This window comes from Tachypleus tridentatus, chromosome 13 (assembly GCF_004210375.1).
Source record: "Tachypleus tridentatus isolate NWPU-2018 chromosome 13, ASM421037v1, whole genome shotgun sequence".
Lineage (NCBI taxonomy): Eukaryota > Metazoa > Arthropoda > Merostomata > Xiphosura > Limulidae > Tachypleus > Tachypleus tridentatus.
The window spans coordinates 126,841,850-126,860,087 of record NC_134837.1 but is presented as its reverse complement, the minus strand read 5'-3'; the positions used below and the strand labels follow the sequence as shown (position 1 = coordinate 126,860,087).

General features: G+C 38.3%; 1 protein-coding gene across 2 annotated transcripts in view; it reads left to right on the top strand.

Annotated features, from left to right (window-relative positions):
• LOC143240675 (cell adhesion molecule Dscam1-like) overlaps window positions 1-18,238 on the top strand; it is a 102,274-nt gene that overhangs the window by 71,585 nt on the left and 12,451 nt on the right. The window contains exons 18-21 of one of the 2 annotated variants that reach the window (XM_076483495.1): window positions 1,976-2,071; window positions 9,758-9,943; window positions 15,667-15,960; window positions 16,378-16,554. In XM_076483495.1, coding sequence (XP_076339610.1) covers window positions 1,976-2,071; window positions 9,758-9,943; window positions 15,667-15,960; window positions 16,378-16,554 — 753 coding nt within the window. The remainder of the gene's footprint in view (window positions 1-1,975; window positions 2,072-9,757; window positions 9,944-15,666; window positions 15,961-16,377; window positions 16,555-18,238) is intronic. The other variant, XM_076483496.1, reaches the window with a different exon arrangement.

Below are 18,238 nucleotides of genomic sequence, written 5' to 3'. Positions count from 1 at the left end.
TTGCTTCAAATAAGCGACGGCTAAACAGGAGATATGATTGGAAACTTTATCATGGTGAACTCATGTCTTGTTGGTCTCACTTACAGACAGAGATACTATCAGAACGTGTTACGTACTCGCTTGTGGCACGTGGAGAGATTTTCTCACTTACTTTTATCCTCGTTTTACGTATTCTTCCTAAAAGTGATCAGTTTACAGTGGCATCATGCTGCTTACAAAATGACTAATAATGTCAAAATGTAATTTTCATACATACAATAACACTAAATCCTCATATGTTCTGTGAGTGCTGACGTGATATCTAAAATCAGTTTAATATAACGTATTCAACGTTGTACAATGAAGAGTTGAAAATAAATTTTAACATGTTTTTATTATAAAGTTATTGGTGTTACTTAGTTTATTGGCCAAAAATATTTTTATTACTATATATATGAATACGTACTTTGGAGAATATAACAGTTCGGAAAAAGCTAGTTAACATCTACCATCAACTCTGGACTGTCACTATTAGAAGAAATCTACGACTCCAATGTGTGAGACGCATTTTTAGGATAATAGGTTTTGTTTGTTTGTTTTTTAATTTCGCGCAAAGCTACACGAGGACTATCTGCGCTAGCCGTCTCTAATTTTGCATCATCACCCACTGCCAAATTCTTGGGATACTCTTTCACCAACAAAAGTGGGATTGACGTAACATAATAATGCCCCCATGGCCGAAAGGGCGAGCATATTTGGTTTGACGGAGATTCGAACTCGCGACGCTAAGATTACGAGTCGAGTGCCTTAACAACTTGGCCATACCGGGCCTTGTTATTATTCTACTAACAGTGATTTTACGATTAATATATATACTTTGTATACATATATTTTTTTCCCAGCAGTTCAGTGATACGTTTGAAGATTTATATCGCTAAAAGCCCCCCCCCCGCTAGTACAGCGGTATGTCCCCGGATTTACAACGCTAAAATCAGGGATTCGATTCCCCTCGGTGGGCTGAGCAGATAGCCCTTTGTGGCTTTGCTATACGAAAAACACACAAACACATCGCTAAAAAAGATGAACTAGCGAACAATATCTCTGTCTCTATCGATCTGTCTATATATTATATGTAAAACGAGAGAAAGACAGATAAATGTCAGTCTTCGAATAATTCTATTTGTCAACGGAGTCATTTTTTTATATTCCTCTTTTGATTATTTCATTTGTTTAAGAAACAATTTCTATAGAAAAATATTAGCTGATCAATAATTGTTACAAATGTCTATAATTACTGTTTAAACAAAACTTTGTACGCATTCTATTTGAGACGAAGATATCAAAATAATTTTAGTTGAAAAACTTTTAAGAGGGAGAGGTGTGAAAACGAAGGAAATCTATTGAAGAACAAAACATTAAAACATGTCTTTAAAGAGTATATGTCGGTAAACGTCTCCAAATAAAATACATGTCATTTTCTATTATGACATTTTTTGGCCTGAAATTTTTATTTTGCATTTTTTTTATTTCGCGCAAAGCTACACGAGGGCTGATCTGCGCTAGCCGTCCCTAATTTAGCAGTGTAAAACTAGAGGGAAGGCACCACCCATAGCCAACTCTTTGGCTACTCTTTTACCAAAGAACAGTGGGATTGACCATCACATTATAACGCCCCGCAGCTGAAAGGGTGATTTCGCATTTAACGCACAACATGGAGAAATACATTAGTGGATTACAAAATTATCAAGATACGTTTGTTTTGTTGTTTTCTGTCGAAATTTAATTTCAGTGTTATGTGTGCTATATAAATTAAATCTACAGATTTATGACGTTACAAACTAGACATAAATGCCCGTGGTGGGCACAGCACAGATAGCCTATTGTGTAGCTTTGTGCTTTATCACAAACAAATAAATAATCCGTAAATGTTTGTTGTTCGTTTATTTATTATATATCTGCAGCTGGTAGTGAAATGAAGGAAAGTTTTCATTTACAGATCCTCCAAGTTCACCACATCTTAGGGTTCTGTCCACCACAACGTCCACTATCCATTTAACATGGGATAAATCAAGAGATGATAACCCAGTCGAAGGTATTAATACCATTTTCAGTTCTTAAGTAAATTTGTTTGAAGAAGAACAACAAAAAGGTCAAATTTAACGTATTATTGTAAATAAAAAATAAATATATTTTTATTGTCTTACTGATCAGAAACTCACACGACGTACTATTTTTGAAGTAGCTTCACAGACACCTCGGTTAAACACGCAGTGTTAAATTTTTATGGAAGTAGTTAAACAAATCGATGAACCTTTTTTTTTTCTTCTCGGTTTCTTTTTCATCGATTCATTGATTTAATCGATCATATTTCTCCTTCGAACACAATTGTCTACTTACGTCTTTCGAACAAACCCACACATAAATGTGCACATAACTTTTATTTCTCTTTATAATTCATTTGTCTTCGGGAATTTAGGTACAATGGTAAAGACACACCAGAAAAAGTCAGACTGTCGAACATTAAGCTAGGTTCATTTTTGTTACACGTTTTCGTGTTATTTTACTAGAGGGAGGCAAAGAAGTGCTGTCGATTAACAAGTAAAATTCCCTGAAGACTTAACCATAAAAGTTAAAAGCTTAACTTTACCTTGAACATATTTAAGTTTCTCCCTGCTAGCTGAGTATTCAGTAACAAGTAGTTACTACATAACTGGATAAACCTCACGAACAAAGTAACCACTGGTAGAGATCAGTGTTTGATCATCCCCTAATCTGTGTTACAACAAAAAATCGTTCACTGAAGAGAAAAAAATCATTTTATATCTGTTATTTATACCAGTTTTGATTGACACTTGCCCCTCTCGCGTCCATTAATTTTGTAATAGGTTGTACTTATTTCTATCAGGAACTGATTCATATCAATTTCTGTTTATTACTGATAATGAATAACTGACATTTAAGAGCAGATTTTGTTTCTTATTGACAGTATATTTTTTTATTCTCCTTCTCTTAGTTTATTCATTCTCTCTCACACCTCCAGGCCATTTTTTTCTTTCGTTGAACTTCTGTCTTTTATATTCCTTTCTCAAACTCACAACTAACAAGTCCTTTTCCTATGTGGAATTTATTAATACCAATGTAAATTGCTTCTTATTAACAGCATATTAGTTTCTTCCCTCTCTTGAGGTGTAGCTGCTCACATCTGTAACGACACGCCATTGTGTTGACGTATGCAAATCGTTCATGTGATGTATGATTAACCTACTGTACGAATCACTTCCCATATTTTGAGATGGTGTAATACTGTTGTTCGCAGGAGATCGTCCATTGCAAATAGGCAACACGAAAAAGAACCAAACGGTTACGTGAGAACTATGGAATGTTTCGGCTCTTAAGAAGTTCGTTTCGAGTCTTCCTCGTTCACCACACCGGAACTAATAACAGTAAAATTTATAACAAGATTATTAACATTCTACGAGGCTTAAAATCAGCTTTGAATAACATCTTAGTCCAAGTGAGCTAAAAGTGGATTGGAATTGTAATAAGACTTAAAGCTTATCGGCAGCAGCGAATTTCCAATCTTAAAGACTACCAAAATTATTCATCTAAAAACAAGAAGAATGAAATGAACGGCACTGAAGATGGAACTAGTGGTTTATAGTTCTTCATCATTAGGTGACGGGCCACCAGTATCAACAAAGATATGGTGACAACCATGGGTTTTGGTTTTTTATTGTTTGTTTGTTCAAGAATTTTCGTGCAGAGCTAAATAATAGTGTAGCTATTTCGAATTGATAGACTAATGAGAAAGTAGCTGTTTAACAGTACCATTAGCTAACCCTTGTATTACTAAATAGTAGGATTTGACTGTTGCTCTTAGAACGCACTATAGGCCTCAAAGTGCGGGAATATTAACAACTAATCCACGACTGGCCACGCAGTAAAAAGAAAAGTGTGCAATCTTGTATAAGATCAAGTTTGTTTGGAATTTCGCACAAAGCTACTCGAGGGCTATCTGTGCTAGCCGTCCCTAATTTTGCAGTGTAAGACTAGAGGGAAGGCAGCTAGTCATCACCACCCACCGCCAACTCTTGGGCTACTCTTTTACCAACGAATAGTGGGATTGACCGTCATATTATAACGCCCCCACGGCTGGGAGGGCGAGCATGTTTGGCGCGACTCGGGCGCGAACCCGCGACCCTCGGATTACGAGTCGCACGCCTTACGCGCTTGGCCATGCCAGGCCTATAAGGTTAAGTACTGGTGTCGAAACGTCATGTAATCTATAGTTCAAGTGGGTTTCATCACGAATTACTTCATCACGACGATTATACGAGAAATCTATAGTGTTTCTTTGTGTACTGTGTTATATGTTCAAATTCCATTATACCTGAACTTACCTACATTACGCCATTGTTAACCGTACATGCTCGTGCGATCCAAACAAACTAAGAGATCTCTGCTTTTTAGTAAAAGTGTCAATACTCATACCATCCGTCCTGAGATATATTAATCTATAGTTTATTTCATCGAATTGGACGTCAAATTCTTGTACTCGTCCTAGGTGAAATATTACAAATTTTCCTTCTAGTATAAGTTTATATGGCGCCGTAAATTGCATTAGCGATGACCATAAAGAAAGATATATGGAGAATTTGATTAGCAGTAGAGGTTCGAATCCATATATTTTTGCAAAGACAATGTTTACATTATTGATAGTAGAAAAGAGGTCACCGAATCTTGCATTGATATCCATTCCTGTTGACAGCTAGAAGGGAAAGTTTGATGTCCAATGTGGCGACGTTGAATGATACAAGAAGTTGTGACGTCACTTGCAAGACCTCTATACCAAATTTGAAAATGATTTTACTCTTTACCACCTCGATCTCTGCTGTGTAACTTCAGTAAAAGTAACTCAATAGGATTAATTACATTTTTTACAAAGTTTCAACGTCATTGCTATAATCCTTTTTTTCAGATATTATTTTCAATGAATAATTTTGACACACCCCGTAATATATATTTAAATATAAGTTGGTTTCCAAGGTTTAATAAAAAAAAATAAGTTAACAGTATGAAACTTTGTAAAATGGACGATAACTGCCTGTTGTGGAGGCACAAGTGTAGAGGACGACGCTTCGAAAGTCTTCCACCTTTCTTCTTCAGGTCAGTGTATGCTTTCAAAAATCTGTGGCAGGGACTCAGGTTAAGAAAGAAAAGTCTGACAATTCTCTCCCCAACAGGGGTGTTCAGGAACGTTGCAGTTCCTCTTCGTCCTCACCCGTGGAAGATTATTTATCTGTGTGTGGGGTTTTTCCTATATTTTAATTTGGTTTGTTTGAGGCAATGAAGTGAGATGGGGCATTATAAAAAAGTGAAGTGTGTGTGTGAGGTGTTGTTGGTCTTTTACAGTGTCCTGGCGGATTGTGGAGAGCATGTTATGATTTGTTGGATTATCACTGTTTCTGATTGGAGGAGATACTTCCTGTAGATTTAACCAATGGTAGCCACAGGCTACTCACCTCTAATTCAGAATCTCTGTTTAGTGAGAGATTAATAATGTTCATATAAAATGATTCTTTGATTTTTTTTTTGTCTTCCAAATTAGCAAGTGCTCCTGCAGAATACACCTCACCATACAACATATTTCAACAGGCACAAATGACTCAATAAACACACAACACAAATAAGGTATATATATGTTTTTTCTTTTTCCAGCTCTGGGCACAGGACAGGTAGAATATTTGGCGCTGTCTTGTGAAAGTGGGTTTTCTCGGGGCACTCCCTTTTTCCCCCACAACAAATTCTGAGTCACTTGGATTTAATAGATCCCAGCGACCCCATGGCCCTGATCACGGAACGTTCCATTGATTCTCGTGGGGTTTGTCTGCAGATTGCTTTTGTTTGAACTGCGGGCTCTGGCCTTGTCTACTTCATTTTTGCCGCCTTCGTCTCGCTCGAAATTCTCACTTGACATTTACGTCCTGCCCCACCTTACTTCATTGCCTCAAACAAGCCAACTCAAAATATAGGAAAACCCCCAAACACAGATAAATAATCTTTCATGGGCGGGGACGAAGAGGAACTGCAACGTTTCTGACTACCCCAACAATGGCTGAATTTTGTGTTTTCTTGAGCCTTGTGCTATATTTATGTTATTTTATTCTTGTTGCGAGTTTTCTTCTCATTTCTCCAATGTATGTATCGTTGCAAGAACACAAAATTTCATAGATGATGTTTTTGAGATTCTCTTTGGTAGGTCGATGTTTGTTTTTTACCAAAATGGATCTTAAGGTGTTGTAGAATTTCCACTGAACTTCTGACAACTGTTGACATAGCTGCAATCTTAGAATCTGCTGCATAAAGCCTCTCGAACCCTTTGGTTGAGCATTTCCAACATCAGAGTTACACTATCCTCAGGAAGACCAAGAAATTAAAACCGAACATTACTAAACACGAACGCAGCGCACTTAACCGTCTAAAATGAGACAACAACATCAAGATTCTACAAGCAAACAGAGAAAACAGTGTAGTCATCCTAGACATCAACGATTATGACACGAAGATAAAACAATCACTAGACAAACACCAATAAAAAAGGTCATCAATGATCCTACAGTAAATAGAGAAAGACTTACACCTTGGTTATTTGGCCCCACGGTCATGTAAACTTACCAGTCTTCTTAGAACATCTCAATTCCGTAGACAAAAGAATCCATTTCAGTATGAAAATAGAGGAATAAAACAGTCTACCATTTCTTGACATATTCATCACCAAATAAGCAAGACAAATCACCAAAACTGTATACAGAAAACCCACCCACAAGAACAGATACTTACACTTCCATTCCTATCGTCCAACCTCGATAAAACGTGATATAATCCAATGCCTAAACAAGAAAACAGTAAACATTTGCAATAAGACATCCATCGAAGCAGAACACCAAAATATCATAGAAAGTTTTAGACAGAATGATTACACCTCCTCCTTCATCAGACACTCCTTGAAGAAAGCCACGACAAAAAGTAAAGATCAGAAAGTCACCACCACTACCACCAATTACTTACCATACCTGCAACATTTCAGTGAAAAACTCAAACGCATAGCCAAGAAATTCAACATAAAGGTCTGGTGAAAATCCTACAATACCTCAAGGTCCATTCTGGAAAAAATAAACAGCGACCTACCAAAGAGAATCTTAAAAACGTCATCTATGAAATTCCGCGTTCCTACAACAGCACATACATTGGAGAAACAGGAAGAAAACTCGCGACAAAAGTAAAAGAACATAAAGATAGTACAAAACTCAAGAAAACACAAAATTCAGCCATTGCAGAGCACGTGACGTCAACTGGACACAGAATAAACTGGAAGAGAACTAGAATCATCGGCACAGACAAATTCTGGAAGACAAGAAAAATCAAAGAATCATTTTATATTAACACTATTAAACCTTCACTAAACAGAGATTCCGGATTAGTGGTGAGTAACCTGTGGCTGCTATTGGTTGAATCTACAGGAAATCTCTCCTCCAATTAGAAATAGTGATAATCTAACCAATCATAACATGCTCTCCACAATCCATCAGGACACTATAAAAGACCGACAACATCTTACACACAATGAGGGAGACGGATATTTTAAAACATTTCTCACGCGAAGAGGAACTATAAGTTCCTGAACACCCCAGTATGCTATTCAGAACGAAACGTTCATCCTCGCCAGTCAGGCCGTTAGTGCAGCCGGTAATCGTCGACGGCTTACCGCCGAACCTCACGCCGTACCAAGTCGCCACGTTGATCGCCCGAGCCAAGCCTGGGGCAACCATCGAACCGTCCAGGACCCGTATTTTACGCCGGGGAGGAATCCTCATCCAACCAGCCACTACTGCAGACCAAACCTATCTGTGCCAGCCATGGAACACTGAATTTAAAGTAAGTTGTTCCCCTACTAAAAGTCCAGTCAATCTTTATTCTGTATTCCTCAGGGGCGTCGACCCATCAATTGAACCAGAAGAAATTAGACAAACCATAGAACCCCAAATACAAGCGAAGGTATATGCAGTTCATCGAATTTTTTCTAAGACCACTAACCATCCCACGCACTTCATGAAGATAGTGACAACATCGAAGTACAGTGCCGACTGTATTTTACGTGACGGCTGTTATTATCATATATTTCATTTTAGAGCCGAACGTCCACATCGACGACCACTCAATACTGGTTCAAACAAAGCACCCAGATATCGCAAACAATCAACGGAAATCTTCCAACATGAAACTACCAAAATACCACCGAGTCCAGACCGTATTAGAAGAAACATGAAGACGGATTCAGACAACCCGACTCAGAAAACGACAACTCCCATTGTTAGCAACACGCCAAGTTCCAGTAGTTCAAGAAAGAAAAAGGACAGTTCATGCCAGACTTCAATCCCAGTTCCACAGAATTCAACAACCAGCCAGACTCAAACCATTACGAAGGTAACGATCGACGCGACAGCACAAAATGAAAAACAATCTACCTCCACGCAGAAAACTCAAACCAAAATCTCGAGAAGAAACAAAGCATCACAGACCAGCGAAGAACAACTCGCCGAAGAACAGCCAGTAGTTCCACCACCAAGACCACGTTTCTCACTTGCACCAATGGGCTTCAAGTGTGGAAACAAGTTCATGATGAAGTTACCACCCGATCTACAAGACTGCAGCTAACAGTTTCCAGGTATACCACCAACATAGTTCATCAGTTTTTTTTTTGTTGTTTTTTTTATTCTTCTTCTTTGTTTGTTTTGTTTCTCTTTCTTCCCAGCTACTTCCGGGCACGGTCTGGGTAGATTATTCGGCGCCCAGGCCGTGAAAGTGGGTTTTCTCGGGGTACTCTCGTTTCCCCCCACAGCAAAATCTCTGGCATCGGACCTGTAGGTCCCAGCCTCATTCTGAAAAGGGCCGTTTACCCAGTCAAGGGTATCTAATAAATCACAGTAAATTTTAAAAATCAATTCGCCAGCCGCCAGTGTACTCCGTCCTCGAGCCAAGGTCTGGCTCACTTCACTTTCGCTGCTTTCGTCCAGTTCTCCCGTCCTTCCTCTCACTCACAAATACACCACTCCATTTTTTGAAATGTTAAAAATAAAGTAAAAATTCCACGGATATTTTAAAACATTTCTCATGTAAGGGGACGAAGAGGAACTACAAAGTTCCTGAACACCCCAGTTGGAGAGAGAACTCTTCTGATTTCTCTCTCTCTAAACTAAACCCCTGCCACGTTAGTTTGCGTTTGCGTTTACACACAATGACCTGAAGACGAAAGGCGGAAGACTTTCGAAACGTCGTCCTCTACACTTGTGTCTCCACAACGGGCAGTTGCCGTCCATTCTACAAAGTTTCATCATGAATACTTTGTCTAAACAATCTTCCAAAGCTAGCAGTTTAGCCAAACCTATAATATAATACTGTTATAACATGACAACGAAAATTATGAGACTTAATTCATCAATTGGTATGTCCTTCCTATTCTATTTTGTAACCAATTCTACAGCGTGATTACAGCTGCTAGTCTATTTCACAAAGAAATATGGGAAGGACCTTGTGTAACCATAGCTACAGCGTGATTACAGCTGCCAGTCTATTTCACTAAGAAATAATAGAAGGGATGATCCGTTTATTTTAAAATTGTTAAAACATTGAATATGCATGGCAGTAAAATATTGAAATGAGGAGTTAGATGGATCTGTTGAAGTGATGAATAACTATTATTTGTTCTCATGATTTGAAGAATTCAGTTTGTACCAGAAAGAAGAAACGTCGGAATGGATCAAGATACAGTTGCCAGGTGACACATACAGTTACGTGTCACATGATTTAAAATGTGGTAGAAAGTACGAGTTCTACATAGAAGCTTACAACAGCGCCGGTAGAGGGCAGTCCAGTGAAATTCTTCCCGTCAAGACTGATGGCTCAGGTATAGTTTTTTTTTGTTTTTTTTATTTCGCACATAGCTACACGAGGGCTATCTGCACTACCCGTCCCTAATTTTACAGTGTAAGGCTAGAAGAAAGGCAGATAGTTATCATCACCCACCGCCAACTCTTGGGCTACTCTTTTACAAGCGAATGATGAGATTGACCGTAACGTTATACATCCCCACGGTTAAACGGGCGAGCATATTTGGTGTGACGGGGATTCGAACTCGCGACCCTCAGATTACGAGTCAAAAATTCGGGAATTAGAACTCGGGTACAGACATGTTTTACGTGTCTTTAAACGGATATTTTTTAAACTGACATTTAAACATCAGTAATATAAATATTGGTATAATACAGTAATTTGTAACAAAATATGAAGTACGAAAAGTTAATGTCTAGTAATGTATAACTGAAAATGGAAAATTGTTCTTAATTATTTAGGTAAAGAAAAGGCTCAGCATAGCTAGATGGTTAGAGCGCTCGTCTTATAATCTGAGAGTCGAAAGTTCGAATCCCTGTTACACCAAACATTGCTCGCCCTTTCAGCTGTGAGGGCGTTATAACGTGAAGGTTAAATCCCATTATTTGTTGGTAAAAGAGTAGCCCAAGAACTGGCATTGGGTAATGATGATTAGCTGTCTTCCCACTAATCTTACACTGCTAAATTAGGGACGGGTAGAACAGTTTGCTCTCTCGTGTAGCTTTGCGCGAAATTGAAAAAAAAAAAAAATAACGGACAAACAAACAAGATAAATAGAAATAAGAATTTGGAGAATGAGAGTTGGTTTACATTAGGTTACAATTTGTGGAGCTAGCCTAAATATATTAGAAACGTTCCATGGAACATTTTCCATACACCGTTAACGAAATATTTAAAAGGCATATCTGTGTAAATAGTTTTGAAACATATGGAAATGACTAGTGATAGGGGAAGGGGATAATAATACCTAACTATGTGTAAATAGTTTTGAAATACTTGAAATATACTAGTGATTAGAAGAATAAAACCACGTGTCAATAGTTTTGAAATATTTGAAATTAAGTAATATAGTCACGTGTAAAGAGCAAAAATGGCGCCGTCGCTCGCAGTGACAATGAATGTACAGAAGTTTCTTTGTTTTTTAATTTCGCGCAAAGCTACACGAGGACTATCTGCGTCGACACAGAAGTAAAACATGGACAGTTGTGTTATCAGTGTCACAAAGCCACACACTGGTGGATCGATCCCACATAAAATGAGGAATAAAAAACAACTGTGTATAATGTAGACTTAATGTGAAAAAGTTGTCATGTAGTTACTTACTCGAAATCGACTGTTAACTGGCTTGAAGACGTGTCTCGATCACAGGGTGTAGTCCATATAAAGGATGGATAGGGCTGTGACTGTGCCAGAGCAGATGGGCTTAGCCCTCGGTATCAGCAAATGCTTTCCTTCAAATAGGCCAAAAATCTAGAAAAAATGGATAGAAACAGAAGACAAAGGAAAGTGGATCAGCCGTTTCTGAACGTGTAAAAGAGCTGGTGAAAACTTACTTTAAGCAATTCTCGGGCCAGTAGAAAGCTAAACAAGTCAGTGTATATAGTACAAACAATGTACTTATTAGAGTTAAATGGATCGAAGGCAAGTGTAATTTCACGCAACTTTGAAATGGCAGCTATTCATCACTACCCACCGCCAACTCTTGGGCTACTTTTTTTACCAACTAATAGTGGGATTGACCTTAACTTTATAATGCCCCCACAGCTGAAAGGGCGAGCATGTTTGGTGTGACGGGGATTCGAACTTATGATAAGCCTTTTAACGTCAGATACTTTTTTAATAGAAATTTTGAGCACTTATAAATGAGTTTATCATGAAGAATGGTAGGAGTGACTCTATGACATAACTTTCTTGAACTAACCTGGACGATACGTTTATTTTTCACAAACAAGGTTAAAAATCGCTGAAGATTAGTCACTACACTCATGTTTGATGAGTTGTAGTGCCACTGACTGCCGTGGAAATTGACATCTTCAATCTCAGTAGTACCTTTTGTGACACGTGACTTGTTTCAAGCACAGTTTTTCCTAACTTATAACTACTGATCAGAGCAAACAACCAGCAGTACCCAAAATTTACGCTGAAATTGTGGAACTTGTTCAGCGAGAAACTTGGACCTTCCTATTCTCAGTTCAATATGTGAACCACTAGGCGACGTTTAGTATTTACACAATTCGAGAAATTTTATTTAAAAAAAAATGAAATGTTTTAAACAGCTTTATATGTTTACCGTATACAAACGTTTCATTGGCTCAAAACGTTTTTCTGAATATTGATCACAAAATTTAACTTTTAATATTTCATCACACAACGTTCATGATTTCAACTTTAACACTATCACATCAGTGATGGCCCGTCTGAGGGTGTGTTTAATTAAAAATTAAATATTTCTTACTTTACATATTAAAACTATTGCTAAAACTTACAAATAAATATTTAAAAAATACTTTTTAGAACTGGTTATGAATGTGAAAAAAAGAAACTAAATAAGATAGGGATGGAAATGGGCATATCACTTGATCCACCTAGTGATCACGTATCACACTAAGTCGTCCCAACCTCACATGGAAAATAAAATCCCTACATTGCTGGCTTCCTTATTTTGTCTATCGAAAGCGGCCCGGCATGGCCAGGTGGGCTAAGGCACTCAACTCGTAATCCGAGGGTCGCGGGTTCAAATCCCCATCATACCAAACATGCTCACTATTTCAGTGGTGGGGGCATTATAATGTGACAGTCAATCCCATTATTTTTTGGTAAAAAAGTGGTCCAAGAGTTGGCAGTGGGTGGTGATGACTAACTGCCTTCCCTCTAGTCTTACACTGCTAAATTAGGGACGGCTAGCACAGAGAGCCCTCGTGTAGGTTTACTCGAAATTAAAAACACAAACTATTGAAAGCTTGGAGTTTGAATAGAATCTCAGTTTTCATCATTGTACCTTCTCTTAATTAACTGTTCTAATGACTATTTTACAGTACAGTTACATTTTGCGATTGTAAATTCTGTGTATATTTGTTTTGTGAGGTAGGAAGCCAAAAATGCAAGGATTTTATTCTTCATGTAAAGTCAAGATGATTTAGTCTGCTATGTGATCAGTAGAAGGATCAAATGATATGTCCATCGTCATCGTCGGCCCAGTATGGCCAGGTGGTCGAGGCGTCGCTTGGCAATCTGAGAGTCGCGGGTTCGAATCCCAGTCACATGCGCGCCCTTTCAGCCGTGAGAAGTTATTATATAACTATCAATCCTACTATTCGTTGGTAAAAGAGTAGCCCAAGAGTTGGCAGTGGGTAATGGTGACCAGCTGCCTTCCCTCTACTCTTACACTGCTAAATTAGGGACAACTAACGCGGCTAGTCCTCGTATAGCTTTGCGCGAAAATCAAAACAAACCAAGCCTATCCTCTAGTTTTACACTGCTAAATTAGGGACGACTAGCGCAGTGGCCCTTGTGTAGCTCTGCGCGACATTTAAAATAAATAAATAAAGAAACCACTGCCATCCATATTTTGTTTGATTCATTTTTCAAGTTCAGTAGCCAGACCTAAATAACTTTTTTATTTAGCAACACGCTGTTTATCCTAATCTTTGTTTGTTTGCTTTTATACGAAGTAATAGGGGTTTGTAGGTTTTCGAGTGTGTTATAAAACTTTACAAATTTCGCATTAAAAATAAGAATAATAAAATTGATCGTCAAAGGTTGTAAAGACTGTTTTACCCTGTCAACTGATGATAAAATTATAGTTACATAGAATTAGGTAGGTGCTAGGCCGGTTAAAGAAAGGAGGTGATGAACGAAAATAAGAAATCTTGGATTTTGGCTGTTTGTCAGTTTTCCAATTTACAATGCTCTGGATAGTTGAAAAGCGGCTTAATCATCGGAGATCGAGCGATTATGCTTGGTAGCCTATTCTATCTAGCTCACAATGACCTGTAGAGAAGAAAATACAGATGGTTTTTGTATTGCTTTAATACAGGTATACGTGTCATTCCGACGTAGAAAGTGTTAGCGGACTCTTCGACAATTATGTTTGATTTGATTTGGACGTAACTTGTTTTTTTCTTTGTAGCAAACACTCAATCTTTGGGGCCTGGCATGGCCTAGCGCGTTAAGGCGTGCGCTTCATAATCTGAGGGTCGCGGGTTCGCGTCCGAGTCGCGCCAAACATGCTCGCCCTCCCAGCCGTGGAGGTGTTAAAATCCTGCTGTTCGTTGGCAAAAGAGTAGCCCAAGAGTTGGCGGTGGGTGGTGATGACTAGCTGCCTTCCCTCTAGTCTTACACTGCTAAATTAGGCACGGCTAGCACAAATAGCCCTCGAGTAGCTTTGTGCGAAATTCCAAAACAAATTTCTTGTCTCATTCCATGTCGGTTATTGAAATGAGATCACGTGATGTAAGACACAAAGCAATTATGCCCACCTGCTTTTTTTTTTCTTTGCTATGACGGAAACAGCCGAAAAAGAGCCGAGTCATCTTTCCGAGTTTAGAAAAGAATTTTGAGGCTGGTCGCAGCGCTTATGAGCCAATCAGAAATTAGCTTATAAAAACAAACACGTAAAGATAATTTTAACAAACATTTTTAATCAGGAGGAACACACAAGCCTTACAAAGTCTGGTGATCGAAGACCGGTAAAAAGTTTAAAGCTTTTGTGAAAGTAAGTTTCCCTTTTTCATGTGCAGTGCCTTGCATATAATATTCAAGAATCTATCTTAATTGGGAAACTATTCTGAAATTTTACGGTTTAAAACAATAGTCGCTCCCCAGTGGCACAGTGACATCTCTGCATACTCATACCGGTAAAGATCAGGTTTCGATACCCGTGTGGGGCAGAGCACAGATAACCCATTGTGTAAATTTGTGCTTAATTCTAAACAAATAAACAAACAAACAAAACAAAAGTCAGGCTTTATCTGGCTTCAAGACATTATGAACACATCATTGGCTATGAAAGACCAATCATTCGCCCCCTTTCTCCCCGGTGGCACAGCGGTATGTCCCTGGATTTACAACGCTAGAAATCGAGTTTCAGTACTCGTGGTGGCCAAGGCACAGATATCTCACTGTGTAGCTTTGTACTTAACTCGAATTCACGGATAAATAAACTGTTCTCTATTTCTGAGGGTGGATTAAAATATCGCTAGTCCCCTTTTCAATATTAACTACAAGCTGCTACAGGTACCATGTGTTTATTAGGTTGAGTTCCTAATCCTTGTGAGTGACTTGTAGCTCCATCTCGTGTCTGAGACATGAGTTCTATAGATACTTTACTTAGTGTCTCAGTTTTGACTTCCATCGAGAATTTCATGCCATCCTGCCTTTGACAAAAACTTTTATTTTCAGAATGTTACGCCACATGAAATTTGATATACAGCTTTTACTAACATTTGCTTAATATAAAAATAGAGGTTTTCTGAACGCATTGATTTTCAAGTTTTTACTTCTTCAATACCGTTAAACAATATTCACTTTCATTTTGCTAAACAGTTGATAGAAATTAATTCAGATAGTTATAGGCAAACGTTACTTGCTTCCAAGGTTATTGATGCTTTTAAAATAGGTATGTATTTTACGGAAGTTAAACTAGTTACAAGACATCATCCAGCTGATGACATATTGTGTGCGAGTACATCAAAATTCAGTGTTCATTTTTAAGCCTAACTAAAGTGTGTTTTTTTATAGCTCCTCAAGCTCCAGACAAGCACAGTCTTTTTGTAGTCAATGTGACCTCTGTAACTATACATCTCTCCGCTTGGGGACGTGGCGGATGTCTGTCACTGCATTTCTCTGTTCAGTACAAGCCGTTAGAGAGCTCAGAATGGATACTATTGTCCAACAATATCCTGCCAGAACAGAGGTCATTAACAATTCCGGACTTAACTCCGGCCACCTGGTACACTATGTTGATGACGGCCAGCAACGAGGCTGGAAACGCAGAGGCAGAATATGTGTTTGCAACTCTCACCTCGTCTGGCGGTAGGTTTTGGAACTTTTTGTTTAAAATCAGAGGCGAGTATATCACACTTATCTATGCTCATCCATTTAGTACTTTGGGAAAGACAACAACTTATTAAACGTATAATAAAAATTAATTATTTAAATAATATATATATCGTAGACAAGGTAGGTGTTTTTCTTGTGATTCTCAGTGAAAGCGTTATTCATTACGAAATGGAATGAAAAACTTATTGAAATAATTAAGAATAATAGCAGTATCTTTAAGTGAAATAGAAAAGATATTTCTACATTATAAAGTGGTGAAATATAAAAAAATATCGATACATGCACGTCATCAAGATAATATTTGCACACACACACACACACACACACACATATATATATATACAGACAATGATGCTTTGAAAACTTATACATTTTCCCATTTTGTTTCAGCAACTGTACCGCCACATTATTCAGCGTCTAGTCACACGAGCGGCCTCTATCGTCAGCTGAAGATAATAATACCTGTTGTATGCACAACAGTAGTGCTTGTGTTGGTGGTCACCATTGCATGTGTAGTTCTAATCCGTCGACGACAGGGAAATCCGCCTAACTCCACATACTCGACAGGTAGGGCTTTGTTTAAAAACGGCAATCATCTAAAAATAATATGGATAAAATAGATGTTTTTAGTAAGCGAACCCCCCACACACAGATATACATACACACATACACTTACACTTTTCGTTGCCTCAAGTTGGAAAAACAATCTCATTTGATCCCTTTGTTCACTCAGCACTTTTTTAATACAATTTTTATACTTTTCATAAATTTCCAAGAACACTTATTATTTGCCGATTCTGTTGCCCTCTTCGTCTCTCCCCCCTCTTTTAAATTAGTAAATTTTCGTACAAAGTAACACGTGATCCCTTAACACTAAAACCAAATGTGCCTTCTAACACATATCGGATGATTTCCGGTATTTTCTTAATTTGGTGATACTACTTTTTCTAATGCACAAGCAGTTTTACTTCCCTCTAGTTGTGAAATAACAAACTAAGTTAATATTTTTGCTAACGATGTCAGAGGGCCCGGCATGGCCGAGTGTGTTAAGGCGTTTGACTCGTATTCCGAGGGACACGGGTTTGAATCCCGGTCGCACAAAATATGCTCGCCTTCCCAGCCGTGGGGGCGTTATAATTGACAGTCAATCCCTCTATTCGTTAGTAAAATAGTAGCCCAAGAGTTGGCGGTGGATGGTGATGACTAGCTGTCTTCCCTCTAGTCTTACACTGCTAAATTAGGGACGGCTAGCACAGATAGCCCTCGAGTAGCTTTGTGCGAAATTCAAAACAAAAAAACAAAGGGTGCCACCACGTTTAGGTTCACGAGCCGACATTAAAAATGTCGATTCCTGTTAAAACATTCATTAAAAACAAATGATGTTCTTCGCGATTGAGAGCAACGTTTTTCAACAACGTAAAATTAATATTACATCACAAATATGCCCATACAGGAAGAGCAGTAAGTAATGTTATAACAGAGGTATGCCCATACAGGAAGGGCAGTAAGTAATGTTATAACAGAGGTATGCCCATACAGGAAGGGCAGTAATTAATGTTATAACAGAGGTATGCCCATACAGGAAGGGCAGTAATTAATGTTATAACAGAGGTATGCCCATACAGGAAGGGCAGTAATTAATGTTATAACAGAGGCATGCCCATACAGAAAGGGCAGTAATTAATCTTATAACAGAGGTATGCCCACACAGGAAGGGCAATAATTAATGTTGTAACAGAGGTATGCCCATACAGGAAAGGCAGTAATTAATGTCACAACAAAGGTATACCTGAACAGGAAGGGCAGTAATTAATTAATGTTTTTTTATTCAATTCTTAATCACAAAAATAAATTTGGTGTCTACTTAGACTACAACGTTATTGTTCAACAACAACAACAAAAATACTTACATATTTTCAAGCTTCCTTCTTTCCAACCTTTCATATCAATATTATTTTTATCCCAAACCGGTCCGGCACAGACAGATAAATGATTTAGGGCGCTCGACTCATAACTTGAAGGTCGTGAGTTCGAATTCCCGTTACACCAAACATGCTCGCTCTATTAGCCGTGAGGGTGTTATTAAGTTCGGACAATCCCACTCTTCGTTGCTAAAAGAAAAGCCGAAGAGTTGGCTGTGGGTGGTGATGACTAGCTGCCTTCCTTATAGTCTTACATTGCTAAATTAGAGATGGTTGGTGCAGGTAGCCCTCTTATAACTTTGCGCGAAATTAAACAAAAACTATACTAA